Source organism: Anarhichas minor, unplaced genomic scaffold, assembly GCF_050575085.1.
Source record: "Anarhichas minor isolate MPS153535 unplaced genomic scaffold, ASM5057508v1 ptg000028l, whole genome shotgun sequence".
NCBI lineage: Eukaryota > Metazoa > Chordata > Actinopteri > Perciformes > Anarhichadidae > Anarhichas > Anarhichas minor.
In genome coordinates, this window is record NW_027466474.1 from 13,318,088 (window position 1) to 13,338,262 (window position 20,175).

At 43.7% G+C, this 20,175-nt stretch overlaps 1 protein-coding gene across 1 annotated transcript; it reads right to left on the reverse strand.

Moving 5' to 3' along the window:
- Nucleotides 1–17,725: 17,725 nt before the first annotated feature.
- On the reverse strand, nucleotides 17,726–19,007 carry foxi3b (forkhead box I3b). Its single transcript, XM_076103953.1, has 2 exons — nucleotides 18,407–19,007; nucleotides 17,726–18,297 (listed from the first exon to the last, which is right to left on the reverse strand). The coding sequence occupies exons 1-2, from the start codon at nucleotides 19,005–19,007 to the stop codon at nucleotides 17,726–17,728; spliced, it is 1,173 nt and encodes a 390-aa protein (XP_075960068.1).
- Nucleotides 19,008–20,175: the final 1,168 nt, after the last annotated feature.

Genomic DNA, 20,175 nt, shown 5'->3' on the forward strand with positions numbered 1-20,175 from the left:
CCCCCCCCCCCCTCTTATAACTAATCCAGTCTCAACTCATCAAGGATTCCCCATTATCTAGTCGTTACTCCTCTTACAGATAAATCTCACTGTCAGCAATAGACTTTAGCCCTGATTACGTCTTACTTTCATTGGATAATCAAAATCTCTCATTCGTCTTCAGCCGTTCCCATTACATCCACACGTTCCCCAGAGCCTCAGCAGAGGATTTCCACTAAAGATGCAATGTTTTATTGTTTAACACAGAGCTGCCAGTATGAGTGATGCTGCGGCGCTTGCTTTTCGAACGGCCATAATGAAAGTTAAAGAGCCAGAATGTCATTAGTTGTTGATTAACCACATTTGTCCCTCATTTTCTTGTTTATCGCTTCGGACGATTATTTGTGTTGGTTTATGCCTGCCCTCTCCCTTCTCTCATCGCTCCTTTAGTCCACACTTCCCATCAACTCTTTCCCTTAAGCCGTGCATCAACTAACTAGGGAGTAATATATTGAGTCATAATATATTTCCTTTCTTTACCTTCGCAAAGAAATAGTTTGTCTTTTTATACAATACATTTTTGTTAATGATACCCACAATTTTCTCATTCCTAGGTTTGGTCTCTTTCTCCTACCTGTTTCCGGCTACTGGTTTCCTCGGGTCACTCCACTTCTCTTTCTTTCCTCCCCCACTCTTGTCTTCCGCTGCCCCAAATGTTGCGAGTGGCTGAGATTCCCTCCTCCTTCGGCTATCAGTGATTTAAATCCCGGCGTTTCTTCGATCTGAAAGACGAACCTCAGTTGCCTCAATCATTTGGTCCTGGTGTGTGTGTGCGTGTGTGTGTGTGTGTGTGTGTGTGTGTGTGTGCTAGTGCTGGTTGTTTTGTTGTTTGTACATCTGTCTCTCTGCACAGCTGTATTCATCCCCCCACATGAGCCTCTGTGCACCCTCTCTCTCTCTCTCCTCTCTCTCTCTCTCTCTCTCTCTCTCTCTCTCTCTCCATTTATGCCACTCACCCTCTCATATGTGCTGCATCTCTCTCCTCTTTTTTCACTGCCCCCCACCTCCACACACACATACACACACACACGTACTGTACGCACACACACTACCATCCAGAGTGATCTGCCATATCACTTATTTTTCTCTCCCTCATTTCTCCTCCTCCCACACATCTTGTTTTTATTCTTTTGGGCCCTTAATCCCTATCTACCTCCCTCCCCTCCAATTTACACTGACACCGCACCTCCTTCTGGGCTTCAAAGATCTCCTCTGTCTCATTCCCTCGTGCCCTCTCCCTCCTCACCTTCAACTCCGTTCCCTTGCATCAGTGTCATCATCCAAGTTAGTTTCCTCTCAGCTCCGTCTCCAAAATACCCATGTGGCTCCTGTGTGATATCAAGAGACTATTAAAGACTTTTCCCTATTTGCCTCTGATTAAACCTTATTTGAAATGGTATCCATGTCTTGTCTCACTCCTTAAACCCTCTTTACGATATCTGCTGCTGTGCACATCTTTTGATGTTTCTGAAAGTAACAACCAGGAGCAGAATGCCTTTGTGAATTTTGTGATTAGGGTGGTGATGGTGATGACTTATCCACACACACAGCAGTCGTCCACACGTACACCAAAACGCTTTTTTGTGCTAAACGGTCAATCTCTTTGATTGATCTGTATATGCCGTTCGTTCTCCAAGTTTCAACACTGATTATAACGCCTGACCTCGGAGGGCCCATAGGAGTTCCAGCATGTGTGAGAAAGCCTTGAGGGTATTCAGCCTAATAACGCCTAATAGGATTTCAGCCCACACCATCGACCCGCTGCAGCCTATTGCTTTCCCAGCCTGCGTTCCTCAGCACCGAGTGCTCATGTTAACTGGTTGCTAACAAGCTGATATGTTCCAGGCTATTTGAGTGCATCAGCGTCTCACTGCGGAAATCTCTGTTAATCTTAATGTCATGCTCTGGTGGCTGAAATCTTTTTTTTTTTTTTTTTTACATTTAATGATAATGGTGAGGAGTGCTGTGGAATGAACATAGCATAATCTGATTTACACACTGCGTGAGTACACACTCACAGTCCCTGACAGTGACGGAGACAAATGGAGACGTTTGAGAAGCACCTGGGGGGGGAGGATGTCAGATCTGTGTGTTAGGGGGCTAACGAATAATTATGGTCGGACCAGCGATGTCGCAGTGGCAGAACAACTCAGTGTTAGTCAGCATCCAGCTGACGGCGTCTGCCTACCTGCCTGCATTTTAACATCTGTCTGTGATATGTTTTATTTTTACTTCTCTCGCCGCTTAAATGCCTGTGAAATCCTACGTATCCGTCCACATTTCTCTAAATTCCTTTATTGGCTAGCTCACTTTGCACGCTCTGACTATTCACCTGCCAGCTTCCTGTTCCTTTACGGCTGCTCTAATTGGTTAATTCAACTTTAATGTCTTGTAAAAATCACAGACATATATAATACTAGACGTTTGGCAGCCGCTGCAGTTAAACCCAAATGCTCCGGCTTTAGAAAACGTGCCAAACGCTAACTAGGCCCGGTCGGTTGATCAGAATGCAATTGATTAAAATGTAGTGGTCTTATGAAAGACCCAATCCACAGCATTAGAATCATCATTTGAATAGGACGTGCATTTCTGCGTCTAATGCTGGGCTTGCATTAGGCGTGTGTTTATGTGTATAGAGCTACACCGCGAGCCTTCCAGTCTCTGCCTCACTCATTAAGGTCCACATATCAATAACTGGTCCCCTTTGATCACCCCCTTACTTCATTTTTCATCTGAAATGCAATCAGTTATCCAGGGCTAACGGCTCCCCGCTGAATGCATACGTGTACAGCAATTGGACTTCCCAGTTGTGTGTCACTCGTCTCCACTATTGCTCCTCTGATCTCACCTTTATAGCCTCCAGTTTGCTCTCCCATCCATCCGTTCATCGATTCATCCATCCATCCATCCGTTCATCGATTCATCCATCCATCCATTCATACATGCACACATCATCCTCCCCTCACATCTTCTGTCCAGTCAAGAACACTTAGTGCTGCACTTTGGTTTCTTTCCCGTCAATCCCCTGTTGCGTAACCGTCTTTCTCTGAATCTCTTTGGCTCGCTGTCTTCGACTCCGTTTCTATTTCTCTGTCCGTGCCTCTCGCTGCCGCTCTATCGTGAGGGAGGGGGGAAAAAGCATTTTGACGACACGATGTTTCAAGCAATGAAAGCCCATGCTTTGGCCTTTAGATTTGCTGTCATGTGACAAATGGAAATGTCATAGGACTGCTCATGAGACAGACGGTGATAAATCTCCCCTAAATGACTTGTGACGGCTGCCATGTCCAGGAGGAACACGTATAATTTAACGTGACGTAGTCTCCAGCTCGCCCGTGCGCTCTGAGCCAGCTGGCATGTCTCCAGCTGGCATGTCTCCCCATGACTGTTGGGTTTTCTGTTGTCTTTCTTCAGAAAAGAAATGGACATGAAGTTGTACTTTAACATTCCTCTCTCAACTCTTTGTTTCCCAGAAGGTCTACTTACTCAGGCTCTATGCCCTAGGCTTTATCTGAGGCAGAGCTTAAGGCACTTCTTCTTTTCCCTTTTGTCTTTTTACTCTTGTCGTTCCACTCGTTGATCCCAAAGTATCAACTGGTTTCAGTCCTGTCTCCTTTCTATCCAAGTTCCTGTCTGGCAGTCTTGTTACCATCCCCCTACATTTCCGCATAATTCCACTTTTCATCTCTTTGCAGTCAAAGTTTGGCGAAGTGTTTTTATGTGTGACATTAGCTGCCTGGTCCCCCAAGAACAGTATATTCACAAAAGTATAATTAAAATGCTTTGAAGGCAATGCTCATAGAGCATGGCACAGCATTCTGTTTGGGACTGGGAGCAGAAACCCACCTGCAGGATGACAAACCACAAATGCATTTGGTGCATCAGTGAAATAGCTTATTAAAAGTAAACACCCTCGGAGGATTAGAAACAACCAACCCGTCGCATACATCCGCTTGGTCGGGACTCCTTGGCGTCACTTTTTAGCGCACTGGGAAGCCTGCCCCTTGACTTTACTTAGGTTTCTGCAACAAATCTTCTTGGTTTGGTTGAGTGAAAGATTCTGGTTTAGGTTAAAATAAGTACTCTGTTTTGCAACTTCAGTTATGTAGTCTGCGTAGCAATGGGGGTTTTGAATGGGGTTTTGTTAAGATGCCTGAAATAGGGTCTGTGGTTAACACAAGTTTAAGAGATTTTAACGTATCGTTTTACGGTCTAAAATACATGAGTAAATACCCCCCACATGAATTTTTAAGCTTTAACGTGTCTTGAAAAAGGTGACAAGTGGCTAAATGAGACTGCTATACTTCATCACGTTGACTAGTCCGGCTTTACAGCCTCGTTTTGTTTATACTCTTGCTTATGCGGCCGTGTTCGTTCATAGCCTAGCTTTAAGCGTTAGCGTTTTACTTTTGCCGATTGCATTCACGCTTCGAAAATCATAAAAGTGGTGTCAATTGTGAAGATTATCTTGCTTGACAAAACGTGTCCTAAACATTTGTTTGCCACAAAACTTATGTTCTGCAATAATCCAAAATGCAGTAGAGAAATCCCATTGGCTTCTTTGTCGAGAGAACCAGTGAGACTCTAAATTATTGGGTTGGCCTACAAAAGTACGTCGTCCCTGCAGCACTCTTTTTCAGGAAAGTATTACAGGCCCCTGGCTGTTTGAATTGTTTAGTCTTGCATTTAAACTAGCCATTATATAAGCATTAGTCTGCAAATTTGCGCATCAGTTAATAAATAAATAAATAAAGATCACCGTCTTTACACTTCAGAAAAATGACAAATAATTATTGATAGGCCACCTGATGTTTTCTTTTCTTGTGCCTTGTATGAACAATTAATTATATACTGTATTATTAACAGCAGGATTTACACTGAAAAGTGACCTGTAGAGCCGAAGTGGATGAATAAAAAAAAAACGTTGCTGAAAAAAGCAACTGCTTCAACGCTCTCCCATGAGTAGCCTACATTGGGATTTGTACCGAAGCCCAGTGGAGGTGAAAAATAGAATAATCCTTTGAGAAATAAGCTGCTTACTCCCTCGATGTTAACATCGTATTTTCTGTCTTCAGCCGGCCGCCACTTGTAATGGCTTTAAACCCTTGTATCCCCCAAATTGTAAAACATCATGGCATCATGAGTACTGTGTGCAACAACGCAACAACCACGGCTAATTTAATGGACTGGTTTTGTAGCCAGTGATGTGAGATATTTACCTTCACAAAAGGCAAACTGACACCGTGACTCAAGGTGAAGTCGGGTACCCATACGTGCGTAAATCAGTAAGACACTGACTCTTTGACCCAAGATGCCGCTGGTAGGGCTGATCAAATTTGGATGATTTTAACAGACTTCTAATCTCAGATAATAACACCTAATTACGCACCTGCCTTCAATCCTATCTTTATCAAACTAACGTCTATCCCTTTATCCTCGGGGATAAACTCTGCACATTCTGTAATAGGCAAATTTTGTGTTGATACAAAAATAATATGGATTCTACACCGTAATACAGTGATTTTCAACCGCTGTGCCGTGAGAGATCGCCAGGTGTGCAAAATGTCCAATTTAATAACAAATACTTTGCCATTGTTGAGCGTCTGAGCTGCAATATAGTGGCTGGCTAAGTAATACATGCTCTTCCATGCCAGTGGGTGACAGTATACCTACTGCGCAGTAACGACCGTGTTCATTTAAGACAGTAGAATGAAATGACGCGCGGGAGAGGTTGCGGTGACAAGACGAACAGCGATGGAGAAATATTTGAAAAGTAAAAATGCAGACTGCGCTAAAGCTCCAGCTCCAGGGACGGGGACGTGTGACGACAGACATGTGTGATGCAGTAAAAGTCTCCACCGCTGTGTTCCCGACTGCGCATTTTGCTGATAAACTGGGCGCACTTGGCACAGAGTTCACTCTGCGATTTACCGACTTTGCTGCTCAGAAATTTAAATTTGAACTGCTCAGCAATCCGTTTGCAGTTGACGTGGAAAGAGCACCTGTGGAGCTGATAGACCTCCAGTGTAATGACACACTCAAGGCAAAGTATGACTCTGAGGGCGCTGCACAGTTTCCAAGCTTCACCCCCGAAACGATGCCTTAACTCCGCCTACATGCTGCCCAAATGCTCTGCATGTTTGGAAGCACATGCCTGTGTGAGCAGCTTTTCTCTGTGATGAAGATGAACAAAAACCCACACAGGAGTCGTCTCACTGATGCACACCTTCACTCCATCTTGAGGGTTTCCACAGAACCTAACCCCAGATATTAATGAACTGGCAGCCAAGAAAAGATGCCAAACATCTGGCTCTGGTACGTATGCATAAAATAATGTCGTCTACCTAAACATGTATTCTTTTTGCACTTTGTCCAATATCCTTTCTATCCTGTTTATTACATGGTGACTCTATTTGGCCCTCAATGTAGTCACAATTGTTTAGTTTTGGCCCTCTCTGTGATTGAGTTTGACACCTCTGGCATATATGCTGTATTATGCTCAAAGGTGTCATTTTGTAACGTTGTTGGTTGTTGGTGTGCCGCGGGATATTTTTAATGTAAAAAATGTGCCGCGGCTCAAAAGGTTGAAAAACACTGCCGTAATATATGAATTCATACTGCACATCTTTTTTTTGGCAAGGTACATGTTTAACAGTAAAAACCAATAAGAGACACATTCTCCATGCCTGCTCTGCCCTCAGGTCCACTCAGGCTCTTATTAGAGCTGTCAGCAGCAGAGAAGACTGAAAGCTCCTCTCTATGAACAGGACTTACGGAGACCTACCAGGAAGGAAAGTCCACCTATCATATCTGAAATCAGACTCTAACCTATATCACACTAGCCAACCACTTGGGAATCTGAGCATTCCAGCGCCAATCAGGCTGCAGTTTTCAATCTTTCATTCGATCCATAAATCTCGTCTGTCAGCAAGGCATAATAACGGAACGGAAATGTCAAAGCAGGGGTCTACGTTTGCAGGGAAATGCTTTTAAATCCGCGTGCGAAGGTTAAACTACAAGGCGCCGGTGGGACTAGTTTACAGAAGGTGGATGTAGTGTGGAGAAAAAGGTAAAAGCTGAGATAGTGTGAGGATAATCTCCAAGGAATGGAGCGCCAAGGTGGTAGAGCTTTCTGTACACACGTTGGTGCTTCAGGAAAAAACAGTTCCGTCCTTATTAGCCGTGCTGGGGAGTCTTGGTCATTACCAACTCTTTGACTTCCTGTCACTGTCTCTATCCTGGCTCTATTGTTCTTCCTGTTTCCACTCGTTCCCTGCCTCTTCTCTGTGCGATCCAGCGACACTCTTTTTTTTCTGTATGGTAACTATGAAGCTGTCGCTAGCTAGCTGGTTAGCTTAGCATAAATAGACTATTGGAAAAGGGGGAAAACGGCTATCCTGGTTGTGCACAAAGGTTATATAATTCACCTTTCAGCACCTCTAACACTCACTAATTCACACTTTATGTCTAGCTTGTTTAATTTGTACAGATCCAAAGTGTGTTACGTATAATTCTATGTCCTGCTGTGAATGTTTGTGTAAATCTTCCTTTCTCACTCCATCTCTAGCTGTCTCTCCTCCGCTCAGTTGTCTCCTTCCAGCTATCAGTCGGTCCTCCTTTTGACAGTCAAGGGAAAGGTTATGTCCCTTCCTCTGAGTGCTCCGGTGTGTATTTATCGAGTAACTGAAGTGTGAATCCATCAACCTGCCTGGTGGATCCCTCGAGTTCTCACACAGATTCAGGTCATCTAATCAGCCATAACCCAGGCAACAACCAGGGGGAATAAGGACAGGTCAAGGGTGTAAACGCCCCCAGTTTGTGCTTTAAATGAGAATGTTGTGGGGAGTGTGGTTATTTCTGCTCATTGTAAACCCTGCACTGTAATGTCAATAACATTATGACTCATTTGCTCTCCACCAATTCCCTTTTCTTCAGACCCGCATCTGTGTATTCACGGCGTCGGTTCTAAAATGTAATTTCGTGGCTGTATTTAGTTTATCGCGGCACTTCTTACCTTTATCAAATCAGTCTACTGACCCATGGTCTCTCCTTCCAGAATAACCCGTTCTCCCCGAAGCGAGTCCTGTCCCTTTTGCCTTCACTTGAAATTCAGATGAGTGGAGTGTCGGGAGTGGTTATCATCTGGACCTGGGGTGACATCTCATTTAATCCCACGGGAGGGAGAGGTGAACAGGGAATTCGTTCCCTTGTCACCTTCATCCTACCAGCTCTGATGGGTCGCGGGGGCTGAGAAAAAAAGAAATAATGCCATGAGGGCCTCACCTTATTCTGTCTTTATGTTGTGTACGTGTGGAAAGTCTACTTTTGTGATTTATTGTCATTTTTAAATTCCTGTAAAACTGCTAATTGATTTAATTTCAACCATATGCTTTATAAATTGTAAGCCGGATTGTTGTTTAATTGTGACGATTCCACCATCAAGATCTGATATTTTTTTAGTTAACAGGTGGTTAGCTTAGCATAGAGACTGAAAACGGGGGGAACAGCTAGCCTCGTTGAATGACAAACACGGCTGATGACGGTTTGTAGGGTAACGCTCAGTTCTGTGACCGCTGACTCACTCTGTGATCACTTCACTTGACTTTCAATACAGCCACTCACACGATACAGATTATGGCACTGATGATAGCTTGAATCACAGGTGGCACCTCCATCCAGAGGTTAATGATAACTTCTGGGTTGCTGCATGCAATGAATATTTGAATAATTTTTCACACCTGCGTAATGCTATTTGCTTCAAACATTATACAGGCGATGAAAGAGAGTTGGAAGCCACTAAAAGTTGGTTTCTGAGAAATGCCGACAAGCACAGCTTCTTCACCATCGACGGTGACTGATTGATAAAACATTTCCTGGCCAAACTACTGTGCGAAACTGTCATTTTCAAAAGCACCCTTACTGGGGATTATTTGAGAAAAGTGTTTTATTGAAACACATCCGCATTAGAAGGAACATGGTATTCACCTCCTTGAAGTGCGTCTCTGTGTGCATAGTACTGATGTGAGCTGTCAAACAAAGGATCATCTGCATGATCCAGCAGAGACTTCTCCACCCACCCACACACCCACCCACACACTTACACACATGCATGCATGCATGCATGCACACCCATAGTGGTCCTCCTTTTGCCACAGGGATAAAGACACACCAATTAGCATGCACCAGTTGATTTACTCAGGAACTGGAGAAAAGCCCAGCGGGGGAGATGAAGGTTCAGGAGGCCGAGGCGGTGCACCTGGCCTGGGCAAACATTAGAGTGGCACCAGCAGTAAGAATAATCAGCCACACAGTTGTTTCTTGGATGCGTAATGCCTTTTGAGGGAACTTCAGCCACATAGCCCATTACTGGGTGTCAGCCATTAAAACCCACACAGACAGCTGCAGTGGCTCTCGTCCTCTTTGTGGCCACAAACTCTTCTCCATGGAGATGAATGGGTGCAGATATAAAGACGTGAGCAAATACATTTTCCGTTGCCGGTTCTCCCCCATCAACGTGCTGAATATGTAAATTCCATGTCATACGCATCCTCAACACATGAACAATGTGTACGATTGTCAGGGATTAACCTATAGACAGTCTTACTTTCTCACAAACAGCTGTTCATGTATGTGGTTTGATTGGGGTTTTTCCAAAGGTTGTTAGGCAAATACAACTGCTTTCACTCTCAATTTATTGTCACAAGGTTGTTGTTTTTTTATTAGGAAACAATTTTCTCTCTGCAAATGAGATCCGACTAACAAACGAAGGACACGGGTGAATGTGCAGACACCTTCTAGGCTGCATTAATTCTGACAGATGTAGGACTTTCTGTTTGCAGTGCGGCTGGCTGGTCTGCGCCGGACTTCTTGGTATAAAATATATTCTGTTTTAATGATTGCTCTGGGAGCTTCTCGTGCTCCTTGGTGTTTTGTGAGCGTGGACACATTCCAGTAGCTTTGGTTTCGATACAGATTCTCCTGTATTGCATCTTGCTTTTTCTTTTTCTTTTCTGTTGCCCCCCCATTCCACATTTCTTCCTCCAATGCGCCTTATCGAACGTTCGTAAGTAATTCGCTATCCTGCGCCCACATTCGTTATTCCTCCAGCCTGTTGTTGCTCTTGCCCTCTCCGTTAGTACCTAACTTCCATTCTGTGCCTTATCTATATGGAAATGAGTCGGTGTGAAGAGTGTGGGAATGCTGATAGCAGTGCAGGTTACAGTATATGTAACGCAGACATGTGCAGTGTGTATGTGATGCTCATTGAGGCCCACCATCCAGTCACAGGCTCTGGCTGATGGAACAATTAACTTTGACGTCGATGAGTTCACGCTCAAAGTCAAATCCTGCGTCTCCGCTCCAAATTGCCGCGATCAATTATTCAATCTTGCATCAATGAAGCACAAAACTGCCAAAAGATTGTGCTGTATGAATCATATTCTCTTCATCGCACTCAGTACACCATTAATACAATAAAAATCATGCTTGCATTTGTTTATAGACCCGCTAAGTGGCCACCATACAAGAGGTCCAGTCTTCCAGTGGATTGATTATCTTCCCAGTTCAGTCATGTGCGAAAACCACACTTCACCAAGACAAAGCAGCCGATTCATTCACCATTGATTTTCACTTTGACCTCCAGAGATCTGCAAAGTAATGAAAATGCAATTAAACTTCAATAAAAATAAAAAAAAGAGTTTGGTGGCTTTTGTGTCTTCATTATGGTAATACAAATAGAATGGTGAACACACACACCCACATGCACCACTGCATATATACGCTGAGATAGCTTTAAATGCTGTATGTGTAAACTGTAACGGTTCAATGACCACTAAGCAGACTCTTTCCTTTTAAGATACCTGTTCCTACATGTTACTCCAGGGCAGGTTGCTCCACACTCGAGGAAAGACGAGTAGTTTGGATTTGCTGTATCCTGACTGTCTGGTACTGTTGTGCAACACCCACATGGCTTACTGAGCTTAAGCAAACCTATGGAAGTGCACCATATACGTTCTTAGAAACCAGGATTACAAAAAAACGTTTTTTAGCTGATCTGCTGAGCACTCCTTCCTTCTGTTGGTAATAAAAGCTCCTTGACAACTCTTTAGTCTAACAGTCATATCAAGAGATTTGTTTTTGCACCTAAATGATCTGAGACTTGAAATAAAACAAGAAAGCCATATAGTTTCCCGCAGTCATAAAATTGGGTGTTATTAAATAATCCAAGAAGGATGGTTATTGAGGGGCACGCTGAAGACTTTCTTAACACTACCTAACTAACTTTATTGTCGTAAATCTGCCTTGCAGCCACATAATCTAGATAACACTCATTTGTACATAATAAATACACAAAACATAACAAAATACGTCAAACCAACAAGCTCCCATAAAGCGATCCGTGACAACATGAACATTCATGGCTCAAGGGGACAAAGAATCCCTCACCCTGTTAGGCCTCACATGGGCTGATATATTGCGTGTCTGTGTCAAACTCATTCAAAAAAAAGCTGTTTCTTTCACCAACTGAGCCAAACTGCTGTCAGATGTTAAATACATGACTTGCATTATCTCTCATTGTATCAAACAAGATTTTTTATCCGGCTAGCCAACTTATCGACAGAGTTTCAGAACATCAAAGACAGACCTAATTTGAACGTTTTAATAAAAGACACAACATATAGGGAAATCCCTATCGGTACCCATCTAACCAGTGGAGTCAGGATCCTTGTTTTTATCACTGAAGTCACAGCGGTGTGTCACAACACACAGCTTATGAGGGTTTGGAAGACGTTACCACGTCTGATGTCTCCGAGCGTGACGGGACCGACGGTTTCATCCAGACGTTTACTGTTGGTGTGACATCTAATCCGTCAGAGGTGACCTCCAGGCCCCCACAGCATGGCTTCAGACTGAAAGCTTTACGTGATGCCTCCTGCGCTGAGATGTATTGTCTCTGACACCTGCTCACATTTGTGCATGTTTGCCCGTGAAATCTGAATATATGGCAGAGGCTTTGAGTCCCCTATGGTTTGATATTCACATGTTGCATACAAAAAAAAGGTGATTACAAATTGTAAGAGCTTATAGGCAACTTCTCGTGTGCTGGATGTGCAGCCAAAACAAAGTGCAGAAGGCTGCTGGAAGCCTCCAGGGGAGAAGATTCTGTTGACACTTACATATGCTGCAGCTTATCTGCTTGTTTACAACATAGAGTGTGAGTAGTTCCAAGAAGACCCATTGTGCTCTACGCACTTTGGTGAGTCTTTCAAAATTGTGTGTGTGTGTGTGTGTGTGTGTGTGTGTGTGTGTGTGTGTGTGTGTGTGTGTGTGTGTGTTGCAGCACCAGCTTGCACCAATGAATGTGCAGCACTCGTGAAGTGCAATATTAAGAACTGGATTAGTTTCAACTTTAATAAATCTGTTAAAGCCTTTAACCATGTATGACTAAAACCTGTGATTGTCGTAAATATCAATAAATCCTGGTTAGATGTATCTCATGCATTACTGAATATTTTACGCTAAATGCTTGAACAAACTGAGGAGGAAGCTGTTTGTTTTTTTAACACCACAAGCATCATGCCTAAAAACTGAAACAAACAAATAAAAGAAACCACATGTAAAAAAAAAAAAAAAAAACAGCGAGGTTTGGGTTACATCGCCTTCCAGGTCTGAACCAAATCAGCTACAATAAGCACGAGCATGGAAAATTCTTCCTCCGACATCTGCCTGAGGCTAAATTGCAGTCGGAGTCCATGTCTGAAGGTTAATGGCCACATTTGGAAACTGAGCCAACTATTGTTTGTTTTTCTTTCTCTTTTTTGGTTTGGTTTTCTGTTGAGCAATTCATCTTCTAAATGGACACAGTTTGAATCTCGCTCATGCTGTCTGGTCCGGTTTCAGAGCTGGTTTAATGGAAATAAATGTGAGTGCATTAGTGCACATGCTGCCTGCTGAACAGATACTGTCCTCACCCTGCATGCTGAAACGCAGCCTCGTAAAAAAGTCTGTGTGATTCAGATGGTATGAAGAGGACTTGCTATGCAACGGGGCCGGTGCTTCATTCTCAGAAAGTGATTTTAATTATTTTTTTCCCATCCAGAAGGATTAACGTTAGATAAAGCTTCCTGAGAAGAATACAAAGGCCACTTGTTGCATTACATTTCCTCTTTTATCAGGACAGCCAGGTCTACCATCAGAGGCAATAACTAAAGTGCCTAAATAAAAGAACGGCTCTTATCATTTTCCAAGCATGTTCCTTCATGTTTAACCTTTTATAATACAAAGCATCCGACAGTTGCTGAGACATTCCAGTCATGACCAAAGTGCAGGCTGAAACCCCCCCCCCCCCCCCCCACCCCCCCCCACCCCCCCCACCATGTCCAGTCCATGCCTCCCACCAGGTAAACTGTGACAAAGTTCAATCCTCAGTCAATACGATGCATCCTTCTTTTTCCCTCCCTCACCTCCAAGCCCTGTTCATATCACCACGTTTGCTGCATGTTGACATGGAAAATATTTTAGGGTGCAATAGCGATGATTCATATATACACACAGTCTCAAAGCGCTCTGTGTTTGTCTTTAAACTTCTCTTTTCCCCAAATTGTGTATATAAGCCATGTTTAGGAAGGGGAATCTCATTCCCTGGAGCCTGAGACGCCTGGATGCACTGTTTTACACAGAAGGAGCTGCTGTTATTTGATACGTTTTTATGGAGAACTTTAATGGGATTTTGGCAAACTGGGACTTTTCCTTCTTTATCTAAACTGGGACTAAGATTGGTGATGGCAAGGTGCCGACTGTCTGAGAACTCAGACGTCATCAAAGCATTTCCTGTGTTTCAAACTTCTGCCGACCGCGCTTCAAGACAAGCGTGTAAGACACTCTGCTACAGTAAGGAAACTAGGGATTCTAACGTTTTTCCTATTGACCTCTAAAGGAGCACAAAGCCAGGAAAAAAAGGTTGTTCAATGACTTCCAGATAAAAGGCAAGGTGTTTCACCCCTTTCATCACCTGTATGCGTGTGTCTGGAGTGTGTGTGGATGTTTACACATAACAGCGAGCTGGTAATGCAGAGCTGAAGCACTGGGCATGGCGACATGTCTCCAGGCTTTGACGTTCTCTGATACCGTTTACTAAACAGCCTCGATAGGACATGACTGTTTTAGTAAATACAGAAGGTGTGTGTGTGTTTTGGGTTGATCCTGTACCAGGACAGTTAGCTTCATGTTCAGGGTTAGCTGTTATCCAAAGTGAAGTAGTGCATCTCCTCACTTTCAGATGGGATCAACTTGAGCAGATTGACGAGCTGCAGGACAGCGAGATGTGAAATGTGTTTGACACCGCAATAATCAGGACACTTCTTACACACACACACACACACACACACACACACACACACACACACACACACACACAAATCTCTCGTTACATATCAGTTCGTTCTCTGTCTGAGTTTACAATATAAACACCACCCACTTGTGTGCCCTGCAGTGCACAAACTCGCACACACACACACACACATATAGACGGTGTGTGTGTGCGTGTGTGTGTGTGTGTGTGTGAGGGGGGCGTACATTCCGTTAGCTCGACAGGTGTGTGGAAGACTGCCACGAGCCGGGCAGCAGGTGGAGGTGAGGATAGATTTTAATCGCATCACTCTGTTGAGCAATAATTCTACTGCCAGAGGCAAAGACGGTCCATAGCTACAGTAGCGTCTGATTGATGGATGCTGTCTCGGGTATCCCTGAATCATTGAGAAACTAGCGTGCCCTACAATACGTGTGTGCTGCGATGTACGACAGCTTCATTTTGTAACCGAATGCACGATGAGGTTATCAAACGGGTGAGAGTTTTGATGAAGGTTTAAAGTGGTTTTGTCTACTGGGAAAGAAGAAGTAAAAAAAAAAAAGAGGAGACGAGAAGAAATACCGTACAATAATTGGATGTTAGATTAAGTTTGAAAGGGTTGTGATCTGTATATGAGGTCTGTCCAAATAAAGATTATACAAGCAACAGACCAGGGGAGTTCCAATATATCTGAGAATGTATTGTGTTGTGTGTTTCAATAAAAAGCTGATTGACTTTGGTTTTCAGGGAGCTGGGGGAGGTAAATCCCTCAGGTTTTTAACCGTTTCTTATCTGGAGAGCTCCATCTGGAGCACTGCACTCTCCCTCTGACCTTGTCATCCTCGCGCACGGCGTGATTAACGGCTGAGAATTTGCATCAATTTGAAACTGTCTGAAGAAGACGGCAGAAGGAGACGTGTGCTGTTCATGAAGTCGCGGAGGCAACAGCAGCCTCGTAAAGTTCCGGTTGGCACGATCAAATAGGACAAGGCCAGAAGGCCACCCCTGCTCTTGATGCCACGTCTTGCACCTGCCAGCAGCACAGTCTGAACGAGATAAGGAGAAAAAAACATTTGGCTGCACCAGGGCGATATGGGAAGCTAAGTGCGACATGTTGGGACAGTGATATTCTGATATTTACCCTGCTTTTCTCTGTTGTCTCCCCCTCCTCTCTGCTTATCTCCCGCTCCTTTCGCTGCTGTCTTTTTTTAAAAAGCTCATGATCCTCTCTGTGTGGGAAGAGATCATCTATTTGCATACAAACCTGGCACAGCCAGGACTCCCTGAATTCACAGAGGTTTAAGGTGTATAGGCATTTCACACATTTGAATCAGATAGTGTGCTCCCACATAAAGCGGGACTTTATGATCCATCCAAGTGCAACCTTATTACTTGTTTTGAAATCAGTTATGCACATTTTGAGAGGGTTGACCCTTCATACTTCAACCACTGAAGCACTTTGCCAATTGCACCAGGATGTTAAACTCCACTTGTTCTGGGTTGTTCTCCGATGTGTTCTTTTTCTTTTTTCTTTTTGTGTTTAGTGTAAATGACATATTCAGGGTAAATACAGGCCTCAGGCTGACACCTATCAAAGGATTTATATTGATATAGATAACACACTCTCTGTGCAGGATAACTAAAGGAAATAATAAAACGAAGTAATATGATTGTTATCATGATTTGTGGCAGTTGAAAGTTACGTTCAACTTTGGTTTATTCAATTTAGAAAATGGTTATTACTAATTGAAATAGTTTAAAGTCCAAATTTACAATTGGACAGGGGAATCATGGACTCATGTGTCGTAGATGTTGGAAAATAAAATGTATTCAACAATATTATATTACTCTATGAATAACAAATGCTGTATCAAGACACATAACAGACAGTAAAATAGTCCATCTGAATTATTGCACATTTACACGACTGTTCCACATCTGACTGTACATTGCAGTCGTTGGTATTATGGTCTCTTTATTTTCGTAACTGTTCTTATCTTACACTATGATTGTTTCTTCTGCTGCATATTACTGTTTTTATTCTCTTCATGTTACCTTTTTAGGAATAGCAGTTTAATGAAGAAAGACACCGATGAATTTCTTTGTACAGCACAAACCTGTTTCTCTTTGGCAATAAAGTTTTAAAATTTGATTTAATATAAACCTACTGCGTGTACAGAACGTTCTTGGTTTGTCTTTCATGGTCTCAACTATCTATGATGTTGAAAAACTCTGAATAATATTGGTGAATTTCACCCTAGTTGAGCGACTGTGTTTAATTCACGCTTCAGCATCTTTACAGCTTTTTATTTCCGGGTTGATCCGCCTCTCCCCAAATGACGGTTCTTGCATCCACTCAGCAGTGTGTGAACAGATTGTGTGACGGACAGGGACTTCAGTGTTCAGGGACATGGGAACGTTTAGGAGAATCAGTTAACTATCCATCACACAAAGATCGTGTTACACCGACATGCAGGTTCTACTCTGCTGGTCATCAGTTTTCTGACAGGACTGTTTTCTGTCGGCTGGTAGCTTATTGCCTTGCTTACTTTCTTTCTTCTTTTCGTTTCTGAGACTATAGGTGTTTGAGAGAAATCTGAGTCATAATTATTCTTCATGAAAATAAATTGAGAAATTGAGAAAAAGTGTGGAACTCTAAAACCTTTTATTCATATCAAAAACACAACGCATATAGCATGTACCATTCATTAGGAATCAATTTTATACAATAACTGTTGTACCAATAAACCAACAATATAAATGCATAACAATACACAACACATTGACATATTTACAAAGCACAATAACCACTAACAGACATCAGATTATTTAAGCTTTAGTACTACAAAAAAAACAACATCTACCTGTTAGCTTATGTTAATTCCGACACATTCCCATACGTAGACAATGGGGTAATTAACTACTCCTCTAAATGTGCTGTATGAGCGTTGTTTGTATGGTTGATACCATCAAAGAATCACCGATAGTAGTGTGAAATGACCTGGTGTCAGCAGATCAGATCCAGGATCTGCTAATAATGAGTCAGATCTGATAGGTGCCGGCTTTAGATTGAGTAAAAGCTGACTGAGGATCTGATAGCGGGGCTGACTGCGGTTTCAGGGAGTGACACCCGTAGTAGCTGACTCAGCTGTTACTGTGGGAGTCTAACCCCTTTTTACTCAGCTGTCACACGCTATAGTGATCTCAACTGTCTCAGTCAGCGCAATCTGTGTGTGTTTGTGTGTGTGTGTGTTGTCTTTCACAACCGAATCCCTCTCTCTCTGACAAAAGTGACCAGACAGGTGACATTTCCCATCAAGAGTCTTTCTTAATGTCTCATTAAACCTCTGTGCCCTCGCGATGGTAGATGATTCCTGTCGAGCCCAGCGTAGGGTAGAAATGCCCACTGGACCCAGTGTACTGGCTGAGGATGGGGCTGGCATAGCCTAGGGAGGCGTGGGTGGGTGAAGAGGAGAGCACGGGGGGAGCCAGTCCTTGCGGCGCCCACTCTGGCCCACCTGAGTTGGGGGAGTAGCTGCCATAGCTTCCAGGTTGCGTGGGTCTATGAGGCCCATCTAAAGGCAGGTTGATCTGCAGCGGCCTGCTCAGCGCGTCGCCTCCCACCTCGCCGGCTGCTCCGGCCGTCACGCCGGACATCTCGGACAGGAAGCTGCTGAGGCAAGGTGCGGGGCCTGACGATGAAGGGGAGGGGATCCTGTCAGGCGTGGGAGAGATGTTCATGCTGGCCGAGTGTTTGGGGCTTCCCCTCTCGCTGTCACCTGACTCCGGAGCCCCTGAGCCGCCGTCGGCGCCGGAGAGGGAATCGGACTTCCTCTTCCTTTTGCGGCGGAAGTTTCCGTTGTCAAACATCTTCTCACAGTTTGGGTCAAGCGTCCAGTAGTTGCCCTTGCCTGTGGCGTGAGAATGTAGAGTTAGTGAGGCTCAATTTAAATTTGAAAATGAGAAAATGTCTTCAAACACACCAATGAAACACTACAGCACATAAAACACAAATATTACCTGGATCGTCCTCGTCTCTTGGCACTTTCTTGAAGCAGTCGTTGAGTGACAGGTTGTGTCTGATGGAGTTCTGCCAGCCTGCTTTGCTCTTGTTGTAGAAAGGGAAGTTGTCGGCCACATACTGATAGATCTGACTCAATGTCAGTCTCCGGTCTGGTGCTCCGTGGATGGCCATGGCGATGAGAGCGGAGTAGGAGTAAGGCGGCCTCACCAACTTCATCAGGTCTTCTTGCGAGGGGAGAGAGAACCAGCTCAGCTCCCCTCCCGGACCCCCGACTCCGGCGGGACCCAGGTAAGGCCTCTGCATGCCGTAGTGCTGAGGGACGAAGGGGGGGCCGGGGTTACCGGGCGGGCCGGCAGTAGCCAGGTACGGCGGCGTGTTGATCCCGGAGCCGTTGAACCAGAGGTAAGGGTTCGGGGAGGAGGTGGTGTAGTCGCTCAGGTCGTAGGAGGTCGGAGTGGTGCGCTGAGGACTTGGCAGCGAGGGAGGAGGGTAGTAGCAGTCGCTGTACATGCTGAGCTCAGGGGGCTCCTGGCCGAGGCTGGGGAACTGTGGGCCACACCGAGGAGGAGACTGTCCCTGGGCCTCAAACGCAGACATCGTAAAAAAAATCTCTTCTTACCGCTCTGCTCGAAATGTCCTTCTCCTTGTTCAGACTTTTGCAGGTATTTGAATGTGAGCTGGTCCAAATGATGGTCTCGGCACTTCCAAGTTGTAAGCTACTCTTCTCCTCCCCCTTTCTGGTCTGTTTGCCCTTGCTTTATGTCAAGATGTCACCTGCCATACCTGCTTTATCTGTTCCTCTGGAAACGCCCCCTGCCTCGTTTCATTGGTTGTTTTCTCAGGTGAGGAGCCCGTTCCTGCTTTCTCTCGGTTTTTTTCCTGTTGTCAGCTGGTTCACTTCCTTCAGGGCTTTTGTTCACTTTCAATTAAATAATTTTCCACTCAAGCTGTTCAGTCTTTTTTTGATGATTATGATGTAAATTGACACACAATGAAATAATTTAGATATAGATTATACATTTAATCATAATTTTTTCTGCTTGCTAATCCTGGCCAGTTTAGTCATTATGAAGATGAACCTTCTCCCACAGAACAGAGACCATTTTGTGATATTAAATTGCAGCCATATTTTCTATAAAGCTTTACCACACTTAAAGAGTGAGGATTATGATGAACAAAACAAAAGCAACTGTAATGGCCTCTTAGCTGTAGCGATATCAAAGGAATGTCATAAAAGTAGCTTCAGGCTACCACAGTAGTAGGAATAATGGGTTAATAACAGCATTACAGTGACAGTAGTTTATACAGTATCATTTAAATACAATAGTATTTTGATATTAATGAGCAAATTCAAATGGCAACTGTAGGCAGCGTAGCATTTCCTTTCATATACGTTAGCTAATCGCCCCACAGATATTTCCAAGTTATACAGGCAACATTACCTTAAATTATCTTTTTTTATAATGTTCCGAATTATTAATATTTATACAGTCAGTGACAGTTGTTTACACAATAATTGTACGTAATAAGGGTTTTGTGTGGTCGAAGGAAGTTACATCATCACGTTATAAAATGAGAACGTGCATTGCGTCGTTTTTTTATTTTGAAGTTAGCGCGAGAGCTTTTTATTTCAAACTAACTTACCGAAGAAAGACGCTCTACCGTAAGTTTTGCACTATTTAAAATTAGATAATACACATTTAACCCCATAAACTAATTATTTGAATTCCAGCTATTGTTTGTAGATGCTGTTGTTCCCCTTGAC

What these genes read in the sequence shown, in the direction of transcription:
- foxi3b (XM_076103953.1), bottom strand. Translation starts at nt 19,007, where the DNA reads ATGTCTGCGTTTGAGGCCCAGGGACAGTCTCCTCCTCGGTGTGGCCCA. An exon ending in AAGAGACGAGGACGATCCAG is followed by an intron (nt 18,298 to 18,406) that starts GTAATATTTGTG and finishes CTCACGCCACAG; the next exon opens with GCAAGGGCAACTACTGGACG.